This window comes from Oncorhynchus mykiss, chromosome 25 (genome assembly GCF_057628025.1).
Source record: "Oncorhynchus mykiss isolate SJ-2025 chromosome 25, ASM5762802v1, whole genome shotgun sequence".
NCBI lineage: Eukaryota > Metazoa > Chordata > Actinopteri > Salmoniformes > Salmonidae > Oncorhynchus > Oncorhynchus mykiss.
The window spans coordinates 2,923,641-2,943,343 of record NC_143046.1 but is presented as its reverse complement, the minus strand read 5'-3'; the positions used below and the strand labels follow the sequence as shown (position 1 = coordinate 2,943,343).

General features: G+C 43.8%; 1 protein-coding gene across 2 annotated transcripts; it reads right to left on the bottom strand.

The window, feature by feature from the left end:
* Positions 1–1,641: 1,641 nt before the first annotated feature.
* prelid1a (PRELI domain containing 1a) lies at positions 1,642–11,499 on the bottom strand. Of its 2 annotated transcripts, none has more exons than XM_036970499.2 (6): positions 11,370–11,499; positions 10,710–10,854; positions 9,158–9,383; positions 8,511–8,624; positions 7,305–7,383; positions 1,642–5,373 (listed from the first exon to the last, which is right to left on the bottom strand). In XM_036970499.2, exons 2-6 carry the CDS (start codon positions 10,799–10,801, stop codon positions 5,249–5,251), a joined length of 636 nt encoding a protein of 211 aa, XP_036826394.2. In that variant the 5' UTR covers positions 10,802–10,854; positions 11,370–11,499; the 3' UTR covers positions 1,642–5,248. The 2 variants fall into 2 exon arrangements, with proteins under 2 accessions (XP_036826394.2, XP_090077358.1); XM_090221232.1 differs by having other exon boundaries at positions 10,710–10,851; positions 11,370–11,497.
* Positions 11,500–19,703: the final 8,204 nt, after the last annotated feature.

The window sequence follows — 19,703 nt, the reverse complement described above, 5'->3', positions numbered from 1 at the left end:
TTGGCTGCTGAACCCCTGCAGTACAGACCCCATTCTGAGAACACCTGGTTTGGCTGCTGAACCCCTGCAGTACAGACCCCACTCTGAGAACACCTGGTTTGGCTGCTGAACCCCTGCAGTACAGACCCCACTCTGAGAACCCCTGCAGTACAGACCCCACTCTGAGAACACCTGGTTTGGCTGCTGAACCCCTGCAGTACAGACCCCACTTGGAGAACACCTGGTTTGGCTGCTGAACCCCTGCAGTACAGACCCCACTTGGAGAACCCCTGGTTTGGCTGCTGACCCCCTGCAGTACAGACCCCACTCTGAGAACCCCTGCAGTACAGACCCCACTCTGAGAACCCCTGATATAGGGGATAGGGTGCTATTTGGTGATGTACCCCTTATATCTTGTAAAGGTTGTGGGTAATATCACTCTGAGCGATGCTTCTACTGAACTGCGGGTGAGTTTCTCCAGAAAACAAAGATTATCTTTAGCCTTCAGATCATTGTCTTGGACTTGAGATGATATTTTATGTTTTTAGGAAACGTACCCCTGAACTTTCCCAGACACAAATTAAGATTAGTAGTCCTGGACAAAACAGTATTTTTGATATAGATTTTCCTTTGACCTTGCTTTTTAATCCACGGCTGAGGCAGGGATTTAACCCGGTCACAAGGCATTGCAGTTTTTAAAGGCAATGTCCCCACGCCCGTGGAGAACCCCATTCACAGTAAACGCTACGTGTGGCAGCTCAATCGGAAATGACCTTTAAAAAACGCAATGCTTATAACCCGCGATCGGATTTAATCCGGTCTAAATCCTGTGCCCAGGAAACCACCATCTTTCAGTTACCTAGCCATATTGTAACAGACTTGTTTGTATTTAATTAGTTTCATGTTTCTGACGTGGACATTATGGAACTCATAGGAAATGCAGGCGTCTTTGCTAAGTGTCCCTAGGGGTGCTTTAATGATGCATATTCTGCAAACATTTGCTCGTATGAACTTAAAGCCATTGAATGTGCATTACTCAGTATATCTTGATTATACCTGCAATAGAGGCCACCATGTTAGGAAAGTAGTACATGTTTGGGCAGAAAGCATTATTTTGAAATGTAATACAGTACTTGCAATTTACATGTATGCAACACTGTAGCCGTGGATACCAGGCGTAGCCAACGAGACCAGATTTGGAAGGATGGCTCCGAGAGACTAATGTACCGGTCTACTAAAACAAAACTCACTGTGGATTTGATCCTCTGAGGTGACTGACTGCCTGTTACCCACTGAGGTGACTGACTGACTGGATGTTACCCACTGAGGTGACTGACTGACTGGATGTTACTCACTGCGGTGACTGACTGACTGGATGTTACCCACTGAGGTGACTGACTGCCTGTTACCCACCGAGGTGACTGACCGACTGCCTTCAGGATGTTTATACCCCAACAAGATGCCTTATGACCTTGTCATCGCAACAAGAAAATGTCTGTATATCTGTATGCACTTAGTCTTCCTCTGTCCCAGTACTATCATGTAGCATTTGTATAGGTATGTATGCCTTTTGTATGAATAAATATTTGTGATATTTAACACTAATCACTTCCTTGTTATTCAAAGGCAGTATGAGATGATTTGAGGAAGACAACGAAAAAATTATCCAGAAACAGAAAATATTTATTAGTATTCATCAATAAGTCCATACTGTTGCTCAAACATTACACATTCATAATTTGTATACATTAATTTTCTTTAAAAAAAAAGATTCTCAGGTACTTGTGTACTTTTATAGCCAGTAGTTATGAAAGTAAGCGCTCATGAGCCAAAAGTGGTGTACTACATCATACATGTGTACTATGTCATTGCCCCGCCTCTCGCTCTGCTGTGTGTGCAACCTTACTAGCTGTCACTCAAATGGAGAGGGCCCGAAGCTCAGAACTCTAATTGCTTGGGGGCTGGCCCATGTCTTTCAAACGAGGGATTTCGTGGCTAATTGAGATAAAAATAGTAATTCTGCTCATAGATTATCTCATGTTTATAAAACGGGATGGTCAGAGGCCTTGAATGCTGATTGGCTGACAGCCATGGTATATCAGACCATATACCACAGGTATGAGAAAACATACATTTTTACTTCTCTAATTACATTGGTAACCAGTTTATAATAGCAAATGAGGTTTGTGCTATATGACCAATATACCACGGCTAAGGGCTGTGTCCAGGCACTCCGCGTTGCGACGTGCCCTATGCCACACCCCCCCCTCGTGCCTTATTGCGTAAACTAACTACACATTGACACATCCAGCCCAAAACGGGGAGGTTTAAAAAACAAAACAGCCGTCAAAGTTCCTGAGCATGTCTTTAAGTGTAATTATACCAATTTTTTTGTGCAAATTTGGCTAATTTTATGAAGTTAATTTTTTCAAGCATACAGACAGACATTGATATCCACAGCAATCCTGTCTTTTCACAATGTCAAGAGAGAGCCAAGTAGCAGCTCTCCCTCTAGCCAAGGATGATCACTTCCAAGTAACGACTGCAAAATAACGTGGACCCCCCCCCCTCATCACACTAGCAACAACTTCAATTTGAAGCAATGAATTTTCATTCTGAATTTAAAATAAATAAATATATATATATATAATGTAGCGCCATAACTGAAATCAATTAACCTGTAGCGAAGAATCAAGATTCAGGGAGATTACTTTGAGATTGGCTTTTTTTTAGTAGTCTAGTTAACAGAAAACAAAAGATGATTTTGAAAAATATTTAAATATTTCCAAATCGTAAGCCTAAATCTAAAGTAACTGAAGATACGTAGTCAGTCTCATCTACAGTGTGAGAAACACAACTATATGAAGGTCAAGGAATTACGACAGGAGAAATGCTTCCTGTAATGTTGTCGACTCTTGTAAATGGAATAGACAGAAGTGCACGAGGGGTTAAAAGAGTCCATAAGTCCCTGGTCTAAATTAGTACACTATATAGGGAATAGGGCTCTGGTCTAAAGTAGTACACTATATAGGGAATAGGGTTCTTATAGGGCTCTGGGCTAAAGTAGTACACTATATAGGGAATAGGGTGCCATTTGGGACTTAAACCACTGAGTTGGAGGGAAATGGTGGGTAGGCCTACAGATCTAGGATCAGCTTCCCCTCTAACCAATCCTAACCTTAGCCCTTATTGGGAAAATGCTCAAAACTGACCCAATATCAGCGTGGAACTCCCTCGTCCCCTACGGCTATGACAGTATTCAGTAGGTCACGAAAACAACTCGAGTCATTTCTGGAGACATGAACCAGTCTCTTGTACTAGCTAGCCACCAATAAAAGGACAGGACCGACCAACACCAACGTCAGCCGTGCCCAGTAGATCACCTGCTGGGTGGGACTGGTGTTGTCCTGTCCCCAATGCTGCCACATGCCTCCAACAAGATCAACCCAGTTACTCAGTTTACATTCTCTGCTGGTACAGTAACCACTTCTATAGCGTTTAGCCTCTTCCATTTGAACTGATAAGACCACGACAGGTTGGAGGGAGGAGAATGGAAACTAGCCCGGCGCGTTCACCTCCCTGTTAGAGTACTGTACTGAAGGAGACAAGGAAAGGAAGCTAGTGAGGACTATTGAGACTCAGCCCAGACACTTGTGTTAGAAGACACGAGTCTAAAAAAGGTGCCGCATGGTCAATCCGATGTCTGCGGCGGCAGCACAGAGCGTTACTGTGTCGCGGCAGCACAGCGCGTTACTGTGTCGCGGCAGCACAGAGTGTTACTGTGTCGCGGCAGCACAGAGTGTTACTGTGTCGCGGCAGCACAGAGTGTTACTGTGTCGCGGCAGCACAGAGTGTTACTGTGTCGCGGCAGCACAGAGTGTTACTGTGTCGCGGCAGCACAGAGTGTTACTGTGTCGCGGCAGAACAGCGAGTTACCGTGTCGCGGCAGTACAGCGAGTTACTGTGTCGCGGCAGAACAGCGAGTTACTGTGTCGCGGCAGAACAGCGAGTTACCGTGTCGCGGCAGCACAGCGCGTTACCGTGTCGCGGCAGTACAGCGTGTTACCGTATCGCGGCAGTACAGCGCGTTACCGTGTCGCGGCAGAACAGCGAGTTACCGTGTCCCGGCAGTACAGCGCGTAACCGTGTCGCGGCAGCACAGCGCGTTACTGTGTCGCGGCAGTACAGCGAGTTACTGTGTCGCGGCAGCACAGCGCGTTACCGTGTCGCGGCAGTACAGCGTGTTACCGTATCGCGGCAGCACAGCGCGTTACCGTGTCGCGGCAGTACAGCGCGTTACCGTGTCGCGGCAGCACAGCGCGTTACTGTGTCGCGGCAGCACAGCGCGTTACTGTGTCGCGGCAGCACAGCGCGTTACTGTGTTACGGCAGCACAGCGCGTTACCGTGTCGCGGCAGTACAGCGTGTTACCGTATCGCGGCAGTACAGCGCGTTACTGTGTCGCGGCAGTACAGCGTGTTACCGTATCGCGGCAGTACAGCGCGTTACTGTGTCGCGGCAGCACAGCGTGTTACTGTAATGCAGCCTCTGCAGAAGTCAGAGCAAACATACTTTTTGGAGCTTCCCAGAGCCGTTGTGAAGGAAGGTGTCGAGAGAGTGAGTTTGTGTTTATTCAGGACCTCCCACCCTCACCTACCGTCAACCAATCATGTCAATGCGGAGCTATACGGAGCCCCCCCACATTGTTACAACATTTGAGAGGTGCACAGCGATGCGGTATGGAGCTTGATTCGGACTCTGCACGCCTCCGGAGCCTCGTTGCACCCTCCATATGGTCTCCACCATTTGATCAGATTCAGTATAAAATTGTCTTTAACTGTAATGGTTCATCCCCTAGATCACTGTCACACCTAGAGTCACAAAATTACCAGGTTTTCCAGAAATCCTGGTTGGAGGATTCCGGGTTTTCCTTCTTAGGGTAATCTTTCAATTTCTGGAAAACCTGGTAATTTTAGTTAACGGATTTTGCACCCACAACCACAGATCTAGGATCAGATTCCCCTACCTCAATAAGATCTGATCCCAGATCTGAGTAGGGACAACCAGACCTGGGTTCAAATAGTGCCAGCCAGGCATGCTCAATCCATCCCAGATAAAGTCTTTGAATCAAGGCAGGACTGACAGGGGCCAACGTCTACTTCCTCCCACTGGCACCTCGCATTCTGTGTTTAAGTTTCTAGGATCAGCTTCGCCTGCGCCAATCCTAAACACATCAGCATCTAGGGGAAGCTTCACCCTACACTGGCAGCTCAGACATACTGTTGTTTCTTGTGAGCCTGTGAGGCCAGGCCTTTGGCTTTCTCCTTAGCCGCCAGAGCCGTCTCCCTGGCCCTCTCCGTAGCATGCTCAGCCAGGGTCCTGGAGGGGGTATCACCTGGGGGAGGGGGGGGGGGGAGAAAAAACATGGTGGTTAGAGAAGGGACTGGTTTCAGCACCTGGTTTAGACCTGGGACACCAGACATTGTTCCCCTGTAATGAGGGCCTGGTTTAGACCTGGGACACCAGACATTGTTCCCCTGTAATCAGGGCCTGGTTTAGACCTGGGACACCAGCCATTGTTCCCCTGTAATCAGGGCCTGGTTTAGACCTGGGACACCAGCCATTGTTCCCCTGTAATCAGGGCCTGGTTTAGACCTGGGACACCAGCCATTGTTCCCCTGTAATCAGGGCCTGGTTTAGACCTGGGACACCAGCCATTGTTCCCCTGTAATCAGGGCCTGGTTTAGACCTGGGACACCAGCCATTGTTCCCCTGTAATCAGGGCCTGGTTTAGACCTGGGACACCAGCCATTGTTCCCCTGTAATCAGGGCCTGGTTTAGACCTGGGACACCAGCCATTGTTCCCCTGTAATCAGGGCCTGGTTTAGACCTGGGACACCAGCCATTGTTCCCCTGTAATCAGGGCCTGGTTTAGACCTGGGACACCAGCCATTGTTCCCCTGTAATCAGGGCCTGGTTTAGACCTGGGACACCAGCCATTGTTCCCCTGTAATCAGGGCCTGGTTTAGACCTGGGACACCAGCCATTGTTCCCCTGTAATCAGGGCCTGGTTTAGACCTGGGACACCAGCCATTGTTCCCCTGTAATGAGGGCCTGGTTTAGACCTGGGACACCAGCCATTGTTCCCCTGTAATGAGGGCATGGTTTAGACCAGAAAAGCAGCAGTAGTCTGAACCTCGTAGGGTAAGAATTAAATGTAGTCGTTGAATATTATTGTAATTGATGAGAAAACTAGACTCCAGCATGTCTTGTTGCTATGAAAGATTATGGCGAATAGCCTGTTCCTTTATGGCGCATTGAACTGTAAACTAGAGTAGTAATAGCCCGTCCCTTTAATAGCACATTGAACTGTAAAACTAGAGAGTAGTAATAGCCCGTCCCTTTAATAGCACATTGAACTGTAAAACTAGAGTAGTAATAGCCCGTCCCTTTAATAACACATTGAACTGTAAAACTAGAGAGTAGCAATAGCCCGTCCCTTTAATAGCACATTGAACTGTAAAACTAGAGTAGTAATAGCCCGTCCCTTTAATAACACATTGAACTGTAAACTAGAGTAGTAATAGCCCGTCCCTTTAATAATACATTGAACTGTAAACTAGAGAGTAGTAATAGCCCGTCCCTTTAATAACACATTGAACTGTAAAACTAGAGTAGTAATAGCCCGTCCCTTTAATAACACATTGAACTGTAAACTAGAGAGTAGTAATAGCCCGTCCCTTTAATAACACATTGAACTGTAAAACTAGAGAGTAGTAATAGCCCGTCCCTTTAATAGCACATTGAACTGTAAAACTAGAGTAGTAATAGCCCGTCCCTTTAATAACACATTGAACTGTAAAACTAGAGAGTAGTAATAGCCCGTCCCTTTAATAACACATTGAACTGTAAAACTAGAGTAGTAATAGCCCGTCCCTTTAATAACACATTGAACTGTAAACTAGAGTAGTAATAGCCCGTCCCTTTAATAGCACATTGAACTGTAAAACTAGAGTAGTAATAGCCCGTCCCTTTAATAACACATTGAACTGTAAACTAGAGTAGTAATAGCCCGTCCCTTTAATAGCACATTGAACTGTAAAACTAGAGTAGTAATAGCCCGTCCCTTTAATAGCACATTGAACTGTAAAACTAGAGTAGTAATAGCCTGTCCCTCACCTACAGCAGTTCATACATCTGATTCAACGGTTTCCACCCCAACACAGTCCCGTTTCCACCCCAACACAGTCCCGCTAATAATAAGGAACTGAACTGATCGCCCCACCTTATTTTACAGCGTAATAAATCAACTGGCCTCCATCTTACCTTGCATTTTGGCCAGGACGTATTCAAACCCTTTCATGGTCTTTGTAACACTGGTCTTGAACCGGGCAAGGCCGAATTCCTGTAAAATGAGGCCAGACATTAATTAAAGTTATCACTAACAGGAATCTGTTTAGACACAGAAGAAGCTTCCTCACTAACACATCAGTCATACCATCACGACAAGACCATCACTCCCCATCAGTCATGCCATCACAACAAGACCATCACTCCCCATCAGTCATGCCATCACAACAACAACAACATCACTCCCCATCAGTCATACCATCACGACAAGACCATCACTCCCCATCAGTCATACCATCACAACAAGACCATCACTCATACCATCACAACAACACCATCACTCCCCCATCAGTCATACCATCACAACAAGACCATCACTCCCCATCAGTCATACCATCACAACAAGACCATCACTCCCCATCAGTCATGCCATCACAACAAGACCATCACTCCCCATCAGTCATACCATCACGACAAGACCATCACTCCCCATCAGTCATACCATCACAACAAGACCATCACTCATACCATCACAACAACACCATCACTCCCCCATCAGTCATACCATCACAACAAGACCATCACTCCCCATCAGTCATACCATCACAACAAGACCATCACTCCCCATCAGTCATACCATCACAACAAGACCATCACTCCCCATCAGTCATGCCATCACAACAAGACCATCACTCCCCATCAGTCATACCATCACGACAAGACCATCACTCCCCATCAGTCATGCCATCACAACAAGACCATCACTCCCCCATCAGTCATACCATCACGACAAGACCATCACTCCACCATCAGTCATACCATCACTCCCCATCAGTCATACCATCACGACAAGACCATCATTCCCCATCAGTCATGCCATCACGACAAGACCATCACTCCCCATCAGTCATGCCATCACGACAAGACCATCACTCCCCATCAGTCATACCATCACAACAAGACCATCATTCCCCATCAGTCATACCATCACAACAAGACCATCACTCCCCATCAGTCATACCATCACAACAAGACCATCACTCCCCATCAGTCATACCATCACAACAAGACCATCACTCCCCATCAGTCATACCATACCATTCTAGGGACCCCACCCTTCCAGTACCAGGGTGTGGATATGGTTTCCACTGGCCTGGATAACACACACACACACACACACACCTGTATAGCTCTGGAGAGCCCGTAGAGGTTAGACGAGATCCAGGCCTCTCTGTTAATCTCCGTCCAGCTGGTGTTGTCAGGGTTAATTCTGTACTCACAACGCTCCTCCACAGACTGACAGGGGAATCAAAACATAGCAAGACCTTATTATGATAGTATATGCAGCCCATGGAGTCTTATAATGTGATTTAACAACTGGAGTAGGAGATGTAGAGTAGTATTACGAGCTGGTCTTCATTGTGACTTCAGGGTACCTTCCCACCAGAGAAATACGGCTCAAATTCAAATAGATTCAGATTGAAAGATGAAGACGTGCGTTGGCTCCCTAAGCGAATGCCTAGGCTTTAGCTCAGCGGGCTAACACAGTCACAGACCAACAGGAGACCGACGTTCAATTCCCGGTCGGTCACACATACCATGGCTAATACGGTCACGGTTCAATTCCCGGTCGGTCACACATACCATGGCTAATACGGTCACGGTTCAATTCCCGGTCGGTCACACATACCATGGCTAATACGGTCACGGTTCAATTCCCGGTCGGTCACACATACCATGGCTAATACGGTCACGGTTCAATTCCCAGTCGGTCACACATACCATGGCTAATACGGTCACGGTTCGAATCCCCAGTCGGTCACACGTACCATCATGCGTGCGTGGCTGATGTTCCAAGTCAGCGTTGTCATGGTTCTGTTCTGGGGGTCCACGATGGAATCCTCGATAATGTAGGCGTGCCTGGCCATGGTAACCGGCAGGTACTTCTCCATCCAGCGAGGGGCGCGGTTAGTTTTGGTCAGCAGTCGCCTAGAGACCAGACGGTTACCGGGAGTTACTTCCCTGAAGATGATGTCCTCCGTTAGGACATGGTTACTGTGGTGAGAGAAGAGATGACAATTGTAAAAACAGTATCAGAGACTTTCGGGAGAGAGAGGAGATGAGAGTTTATTGTATTACTGTTAGAGACATGCTGGGGAGAGAGGAGATGAGATGGGTGAATTAGATTGGATTCAGAGAGACTTTCCAGCTTAAAGGGATACTGCAAGATTATAGGTCACAACGATGTCTATACGTCTCTATGCTACAACATTGCGATGTCTACGAGTCTCTCTTTCTTACCTGTAGGGGTTGGGGGGGTAATCTTTCTTACCTGTAGGGGTTGGGGGGGTAATCTTTCTTACCTGTAGGGGTTGGGGGGGTAATCTTTCTTAGCTGTAGGGGTTGGGGGGGTAATCTTTCTTACCTGTAGGGGTTGGGGGGGGGGTAATCTTTCTTACCTGTAGGGGTTGGGGGGGTAATCTTTCTTACCTGTAGGGGTTGGGGGGGGGGGTAATCTTTCTTAGCTGTAGGGGTTGGGGGGGTAATCTTTCTTACCTGTAGGGGTTGGGGGGGGGGGTAATCTTTCTTACCTGTAGGGGTTGGGGGGGTAATCTTTCTTACCTGTAGGGGTTGGGGGGGGCGTAATCTTTCTTACCTGTAGGGGTTGGGGGGGTAATCTTTCTTACCTGTAGGGGTTGGGGGGGGCGTAATCTTTCTTACCTGTAGGGGTTGGGGGGGGGCGTAATCTTTCTTACCTGTAGGGGTTGGGGGGGGGGGGGGGTAATCTTTCTTACCTGTAGGGGTTGGGGGGGGGGTAATCTTTCTTACCTGTAGGGGTTGGGGGGGGGGGGTAATCTTTCTTACCTGTAGGGGTTGGGGGGGGGGTAATCTTTCTTACCTGTAGGGGTTGGGGGGGTAATCTTTCTTACCTGTAGGGGTTGGGGGGGGCGTAATCTTTCTTACCTGTAGGGGTTGGGGGGGGGCGTAATCTTTCTTACCTGTAGGGGTTGGGGGGGGGCGTAATCTTTCTTACCTGTAGGGGTTGGGGGGGGGGGGGGTAATCTTTCTTACCTGTAGGGGTTGGGGGGGGGGTAATCTTTCTTACCTGTAGGGGTTGGGTGGGTAATCTTTCTTACCTGTAGGGGTTGGGGGGGTAATCTTTCTTACCTGTAGGGGTTGGGGGGGTAATCTTTCTTACCTGTAGTGGTTGGGGGGGTAATCTTTCTTACCTGTAGGGGTTGGGGGGTAATCTTTCTTACCTGTAGGGGTTGGGGGGTAATCTTTCTTACCTGTAGGGGTTGGGGGGTAATCTTTCTTACCTTTAGGGGTTGGGGGGGTAATCTTTCTTACCTGTAGGGGTTGGGGGGTAATCTTTCTTACCTGTATGGGTTGGGGTATCGCTCCCAGAAAGCGATGCAGACTTGGTCCCAGGAACTTTTCAGATGACCCACGCAGGCAAAGTACTTCACCATTGTTCCCGAAAAATGATGACTTCATATGTAACTTACACTTTGGCAAATACCTGCTAGAAGAACAGGACACGTGAGAACTCAAATTAGCTCGTACGTTATCAATTGCATGCACGTTCGCCCAATCAATCGTGAAATTAGAAGGCTGCACTAAAAAATAAACGAAACTCCTAGATAAAGCATAGGAAGTGGAATGGTGTGTTTTAAATGACAGCTGTCAATCAAATGTAGTGAAATTAAATCAGTAACGTGCGCACTAGTCACAGCTAACGTTTACCTATTCATAATATAGTTATATTTATGTCCATATATACCGCTCGATATGCAACGTATTTCTTCTAAGAACATCGTTAGTGACAGTTTGACAGGTAATGGAATACAAACTGAAATCTACAAACTGAAATGGTCACGTCCGCACGCAGTCCCTCGAGTCTTCCTAGAATGCTAAGATAAAGACCTAGCTAGCTAGCTTAGCATAGCGTGGGAGTCAACGCCATGAATGAATTAACTACATAATTTGACCGATTTTCATGAAGAAGAAGAAATAAAAAAAAATAATAATAATGATTACCTCGTTGGCAACACCATTTACAGCGGAGATAAGTGCGTTTTCTACTACTTTTAGAAGAATGTAGCTTGCAGCTACATGACAAACTGACTTGGGCGGAAGGTCAGCAACAACGACATATCCGGTGCGAGGAGGGTAAGGAAGGAAGAGGCGTCGCGAGAGAAAAATAAAAAAGGAAGAGGCGTCGCGAGAGGTATAACTGACTCCAAAAATCTGTCTTTCTCCAGCAGGCGGCGTTGTTTCTGGGGAGGGACGATGGTGCAAGCGAAGAAGAAGCTTGAATCTGATGGTGGAGGAAATAAGGATGAATTGACTTTTGTCCCCAAAAGGATGGAAAAATAAGTACAATTATTTTGTTTTGAGCTACGGAACAGGACACCTGTCAAAATAGTAATTTTTGGAGTGTCAGATGATGTTGACATTTTAATGCAAAAGAAATCGTGTGGTTAATGGAAGGGAGGATAATAATTATTCTGTTCTGTTGTGGAGTCCCTCCCGAACCGAGTGCAATTGGGATATGTGTAGGCTACTACCCTGTCGGAGCTTTTGTATCCAGGCCCTTGCAGTGTAAGATGTTAAATGTTTTGTCATGTAGTGTCTGCAGACGGAAGGTATGGAGCCAGAAAGCTGCCAAAAGGTTGAACGTATCGTAAGAAAAGCCATGCGCATCTGTGAACATACAAACACCATGTTACGATTACAAACTAACATTTTAGGGTTGAACAAATCTTGTGTTGCAATTCTGACATACAATAATACCTTTGAGTTTCGGCAGTTTCATCTCACCTACAAAAATAAAAGGTACTCCAAACGGCCTGCATGTTCGCGTAGCACACCTCACAGGCCGTTTGGAGTACCTTCCTTCCATTAACCACACGATTTAAATCAAATCAAATCAAATGTATTTATATAGCCCTTCGTACATCAGCTGATATCTCAAAGTGCTGTACATAAACCCAGCCTAAAACCCCAAACAGCAAGCAATGCAGGTGTAGAAGCACGGTGGCTGGGAAAAACTCCCTAGAAAGGCCAAAACCTAGGAAGAAACCTAGAGAGGAACCAGGCTGTCTGGGGTGGCCAGTCCTCTTCTGGCTGTGCCGGGTGGAGATTATAACAGAACATGGCCAAGATGTTCAAATGTTCATAAATGACCAGCATGGTCGAATAATAATAAGGCAGAACAGTTGAAACTGGAGCAGCAGCACAGTCAGGTGGACTGGGGACAGCAAGGAGTCATGTCAGGTAGTCCTGAGGCATGGTCCTAGGGCTCAGGTCCTCCGAGAGAGAGAAAGAGAGAATTAGAGAGAGCACACTTACATTCACACAGGACACCAAATAGGACAGGAGAAGTACTCCAGATATAACAAACTGACCCTAGCCCCCCGACACATAAACTACTGCAGCATAAATACTGGAGGCTGAGACAGGAGGGGTCAGGAGACACTGTGGCCCCATCCGAGGACACCCCCGGACAGGGCCAAAAAGGAAGGATATAACCCCACCCACTTTGCCAAAGCACAGCCCCCACACCACTAGAGGGATATCTTCAACCACCAACTTACCATCCTGAGGCAAGGCTGAGTATAGCCCACAAAGATCTCTGCCACGGCACAACCCAAGGGGTTGACAGACAGGATGACCACATCAGTGAATCAACCCACTCAGGTGACGCACCCCCTCCAGGGACAGTATGAGAGAGCCCCAGTAAGCCAGTGACTCAGCCCCTGTAATAGGGTTAGAGGCAGAGAATCCCAGTGGAAAGAGGGGAACCGGCCAGGCACAGACAGCAAGGACGGTTCATTGCTCCAGAGCCTTTCCGTTCACCTTCTCACTCAATCATATGACCCACTGAAGAGATGAGTCTTCAGTAAGGACTTAAAGGTTGAGACCGAGTTTGCGTCTCTGACATGGGTAGGCAGACCGTTCCATAAAAATGGAGCTCTATAGGAGAAAGCCCTGCCTCCAGCTGTTTGCTTAGAAATTCTAGGGACAATTAGGAGGCCTGCGTCTTGTGACCGTAGCGTACGTGTAGGTATGTACGGCAGGACCAAATCAGAGAGATAGGTAGGAGCAAGCCCATGTAATGCTTTGTAGGTCAGCAGTAAAACCTTGAAATCAGCCCTTGCTTTGACAGGAAGCCAGTGTAGGGAGGCTAGCACTGGAGTAATATGATCAAATTTTTTGGTTCTAGTCAGGATTCTAGCAGCCGTATTTAGCACTAACTGAAGTTTATTTAGTGCTTTATCCGGGTAGCCAGAAAGTAGAGCATTGCAGTAGTCTAACCTAGAAGTGACAAAAGCATGGATTAATTTTTCTGCATAATTTTTGGACAGAAAGTTTCTGATTTTTGCAATGTTACGTAGATGGAAAAAAGTGGTCCTTGAAATGGTCTTGATATGTTCTTCAAAAGAGAGATCAGGGTCCAGAGTAACGCCGAGGTCCTTCACAGTTTTATTTGAGACGACTGTACAACCATTAAGATGAATTGTCAGATTCAACAGAAGATCTCTTTGTTTCTTGGAACCTAGAACAAGCATCTCTGTTTTGTCCGAGTTTAAAAGTAGAAAGTTTGCAGCCATCCACTTCCTTATGTCTGAAACACATGCTTCTAGCGAGGGCAATTTTGGGGCTTCACCATGTTTCATTGAAATGTACAGCTGTGTGTCATCCGCATAGCAGTGAAAGTTAACATTATGTTTTCGAATGACATCCCCAAGAGGTAAAATATATAGTGAAAACAATAGTGGTCCTAAAACGGAACCTTGAGGAACACCGGAATTTACAGTTGATTTGTCAGAGGACAAACCATTCACAGAGACAAACTGATATCTTTCCGACAGATAAGATCTAAACCAGGCCAGAACTTGTCCGTGTAGACCAATTTGGGTTTCCAATCTCTCCAAAAGAATGTGGTGATCAATGGTATCAAAAGCAGCACTAAGGTCTAGGAGCACGAGGACAGATGCAGAGCCTCGGTCTGATGCCATTAAAATGTAATTTACCACCTTCACAAGTGCAGTCTCAGTGCTATGATGGGGTCTAAAACCAGACTGAAGCATTTCGTATTCATTGTTTGTCTTCAGGAAGGCAGTGAGTTGCTGCACAACAGCCTTTTCTAAAATATTTGAGAGGAATGGGAGATTCGATATAGGCCGATAGTTTTTTATATTTTCTGGGTCAAGGTTTGGCATTTTCAAGAGAGGCTTCATTACTGCCACTTTTAGTGAGTTTGGTACACATCCGGTGGATAGAGAGCCGTTTATTATGTTCAACATAGGAGGGCCAAGCACAGGAAGCAGCTCTTTCAGTAGTTTAGTTGGAATAGGGTCCAGTATGCAGCTTGAAGGTTTAGAGGCCATGATTATTTTCATCATTGTGTCAAGAGATATAGTACTAAAACACTTGAGCGTCTCTCTTGATCCTAGGTCCTGGCAGAGTTGTGCAGACTCAGGACAACTGAGCTTTGAAGGAATACGCAGATTTAAAGAGGAGTCCGTAATTTGCTTTCTAATAATCATGATCTTTTCCTCAAAGAAGTTCATGAATTTATCACTGCTAAAGTGAAAGCCATCCTCTCTTGGGGAATGCTGCTTTTTAGTTAGCTTTGCGACAGTATCAAAAAGGAATTTCGGATTGTTCTTATTTTCCTCAATTAAGTTAGAAAAATAGGATGATCGAGCAGCAGTAAGGGCTCTTCGGTACTGCACGGTACTGTCTTTCCAAGCTAGTCGGAAGACTTCCAGTTTGGTGTGGCGCCATTTCCGTTCCAATTTTCTGGAAGCTTGCTTCAGAGCTCGGGTATTTTCTGTATACCAGGGAGCTAGTTTCTTATGAGAAATGTTTTTAGTTTTTAGGGGTGCAACTGCATCTAGGGTATTGCGCAAGGTTAAATTGAGTTCCTCAGTTAGGTGGTTAACTGATTTTTGTCCTCTGGCGTCCTTGGGTAGACTCTGGAAGGATATCAAGGAATCTTTGTGTTGTCTGTGAATTTATAGCAGAAACACACGGAACCAATACAAGCGCCCTCGTATTTAACAGAAGAGGAGGTGGAAGAGGAAGAGGCGCCCTCGTATTTAACAGAAGAGGAGGTGGAAGAGGAAGAGGCGCCCTCGTATTTAACAGAAGAGGAGGTGGAAGAGGAAGAGGCGCCCTCGTATTTAACAGAAGAGGAGGTGGAAGAGGAAGAGGCGCCCTCGTATTTAACAGAAGAGGAGGTGGAAGAGGAAGAGGCGCCCTCGTATTTAACAGAAGAGGAGGTGGAAGAGGAAGAAGCGCCCTCGTATTTAACAGACTACTTTACACAATGTTTTTTTCACCCATATATATATATATAACGGAAGTCAGCGAAACCAGAAACAGGTATCCTGCACGTTTTCAAGTTAAACATCTCCATTCTCTATTACTCTTCAGTTGAGTTTACTTCACATTTAGGTAGCTAATGTAATGGATCTGTTTGCCAGCTCAAGTCGAGATGGCACCAGCTGTATTCTGTCTTCAACGGTGAAGTTTCCGTCCGCTAGGTGTCTCTCTACAGCATGGTCATATCTCTGGGTGATGTGGACATCCCCATGCACCTTATCAACTAATGACTAATTCAATATTGCGCCATCCCATTCTATGGGCTCTGTCTGCAATCATAACCAGTAGTATCTACCAGGAATAATGAATCATAACCAGTAGTATCTACCAGGAATAATGAATCATAACCAGTAGTATCTACCAGGAATAATGAATCATAACCAGTAGTATCTACCAGGAATAATGAATCATAACCAGTAGTATCTACCAGGAATAATGAATCATAACCAGTAGTATCTACCAGGAATAATGAATCATAACCAGTAGTATCTACCAGGAATAATGAATCATAACCAGTAGTATATACCAGGAATAATGAATCATAACCAGTAGTATCTACCAGGAATAATGAATCATAACCAGTAGTATCTACCAGGAATAATGAATCATAACCAGTAGTATCTACCAGGAATAATGAATCATAACCAGTAGTATCTACCAGGAATAATGAATCATAACCAGTAGTATCTACCAGGAATAATGAATCATAACCAGTAGTATCTACCAGGAATAATGAATCATAACCAGTAGTATCTACCAGGAATAATGAATCATAACCAGTAGTATCTACCAGGAATAATGAATCATAACCAGTAGTATCTACCAGGAATAATGAATCATAACCAGTAGTATCTACCAGGAATAATGAATCATAACCAGTAGTATCTACCAGGAATAATGAATCATAACCAGTAGTATCTACCAGGAATAATGAATCATAACCAGTAGTATCTACCAGGAATAATGAATCATAACCAGTAGTATCTACCAGGAATAATGAATCATAACCAGTAGTATCTACCAGGAATAATGAATCATAACCAGTAGTATCTACCAGGAATAATGAATCATAACCAGTAGTATCTACCAGGAATAATGAATCATAACCAGTAGTATCTACCAGGAATAATGAATCATAACCAGTAGTATCTACCAGGAATAATGAATCATAACCAGTAGTATCTACCAGGAATAATGAATCATAACCAGTAGTATCTACCAGGAATAATGAATCATAACCAGTAGTATCTACCAGGAATAATGAATCATAACCAGTAGTATCTACCAGGAATAATGAATCATAACCAGTAGTATCTACCAGGAATAATGAATCATAACCAGTAGTATCTACCAGGAATAATGAATCATAACCAGTAGTATCTACCAGGAATAATGAATCATAACCAGTAGTATCTACCAGGAATAATGAATCATAACCAGTAGTATCTACCAGGAATAATGAATCATAACCAGTAGTATCTACCAGGAATAATGAATCATAACCAGTAGTATCTAACAGGAATAATGAATCATAACCAGTAGTATCTACCAGGAATAATGAATCATAACCAGTAGTATCTACCAGGAATAATGAATCATAACCAGTAGTATCTACCAGGAATAATGAATCATAACCAGTAGTATCTACCAGGAATAATGAATCATAACCAGTAGTATCTAACAGGAATAATGAATCATAACCAGTAGTATCTACCAGGAATAATGAATCATAACCAGGAGTATCTACCAGGAATAATGAATCATAACCAGTAGTATCTAACAGGAATAATGAATCATAACCAGTAGTATCTACCAGGAATAATGAATCATAACCAGTAGTATCTAACAGGAATAATGAATCATAACCAGTAGTATCTACCAGGAATAATGAATCATAACCAGTAGTATCTACCAGGAATAATGAATCATAACCAGTAGTATCTAACAGGAATAATGAATCATAACCAGTAGTATCTACCAGGAATAATGAATCATAACCAGTAGTATCTAACAGGAATAATGAATCATAACCAGTAGTATCTACCAGGAATAATGAATCATAACCAGTAGTATCTACCAGGAATAATGAATCATAACCAGTAGTATCTACCAGGAATAATGAATCATAACCAGTAGTATCTACCAGGAATAATGAATCATAACCAGTAGTATCTACCAGGAATAATGAATCATAACCAGTAGTATCTAACAGGAATAATGAATCATAACCAGTAGTATCTACCAGGAATAATGAATCATAACCAGTAGTATCTACCAGGAATAATGAATCATAACCAGTAGTATCTACCAGGAATAATGAATCATAACCAGTAGTATCTACCAGGAATAATGAATCATAACCAGTAGTATCTACCAGGAATAATGAATCATAACCAGTAGTATCTACCAGGAATAATGAATCATAACCAGTAGTATCTAACAGGAATAATGAATCATAACCAGTAGTATCTAACAGGAATAATGAATCATAACCAGTAGTATCTACCAGGAATAATGAATCATAACCAGTAGTATCTACCAGGAATAATGAATCATAACCAGTAGTATCTACCAGGAATAATGAATCATAACCAGTAGTATCTACCAGGAATAATGAATCATAACCAGTAGTATCTACCAGGAATAATGAATCATAACCAGTAGTATCTACCAGGAATAATGAATCATAACCAGTAGTATCTACCAGGAATAATGAATCATAACCAGTAGTATCTACCAGGAATAATGAATCATAACCAGTAGTATCTACCAGGAATAATGAATCATAACCAGTAGTATCTACCAGGAATAATGAATCATAACCAGTAGTATCTACCAGGAATAATGAATCATAACCAGTAGTATCTACCAGGAATAATGAATCATAACCAGTAGTATCTACCAGGAATAATGAATCATAACCAGTAGTATCTACCAGGAATAATGAATCATAACCAGTAGTATCTACCAGGAATAATGAATCATAACCAGTAGTATCTACCAGGAATAATGAATCATAACCAGTAGTATCTACCAGGAATAATGAATCATAACCAGTAGTATCTACCAGGAATAATGAATCATAACCAGTAGTATCTACCAGGAATAATGAATCATAACCAGTAGTATCTACCAGGAATAATGAATCATAACCAGTAGTATCTACCAGGAATAATGAATCATAACCAGTAGTATCTACCAGGAATAATGAATCATAGTAATAGTATCTAACAGGAATAATGAATCATAACCAGTAGTATCTACCAGGAATAATGAATCATAACCAGTAGTATCTACCAGGAATAATGAATCATAACCAGTAGTATCTACCAGGAATAATGAATCATAACCAGTAGTATCTACCAGGAATAATGAATCATAACCAGTAGTATCTACCAGGAATAATGAATCATAACCAGTAGTATCTACCAGGAATAATGAATCATAACCAGTAGTATCTACCAGGAATAATGAATCATAACCAGTAGTATATACCAGGAATAATGAATCATAACCAGTAGTATCTAACAGGAATAATGAATCATAACCAGTAGTATCTACCAGGAATAATGAATCATAACCAGTAGTATCTACCAGGAATAATGAATCATAACCAGTAGTATCTACCAGGAATAATGAATCATAACCAGTAGTATCTACCAGGAATAATGAATCATAACCAGTAGTATCTACCAGGAATAATGAATCATAACCAGTAGTATCTACCAGGAATAATGAATCATAACCAGTAGTATCTACCAGGAATAATGAATCATAACCGGTAGTATCTACCAGGAATAATGAATCATAACCAGTAGTATCTACCAGGAATAATGAATCATAACCAGTAGTATCTACCAGGAATAATGAATCATAACCAGTAGTATCTACCAGGAATAATGAATCATAACCAGTAGTATCTACCAGGAATAATGAATCATAACCAGTAGTATCTACCAGGAATAATGAATCATAACC

Bases quoted from the DNA above. Each gene is read 5' to 3' on its own strand.
- prelid1a (XM_036970499.2), bottom strand. From the start codon at position 10,801: ATGGTGAAGTACTTTGCCTGCGTGGGTCATCTGAAAAGTTCCTGGGAC. The intron at 9,384-10,709 runs GTAAGAAAGATT...CTCTCACCACAG, and splicing joins CGATACCCCAACCCATACAG to TAACCATGTCCTAACGGAGG. The intron at 7,384-8,510 runs GTGTGTGTGTGT...CTCATTTTACAG, and splicing joins GGCTCTCCAGAGCTATACAG to GAATTCGGCCTTGCCCGGTT.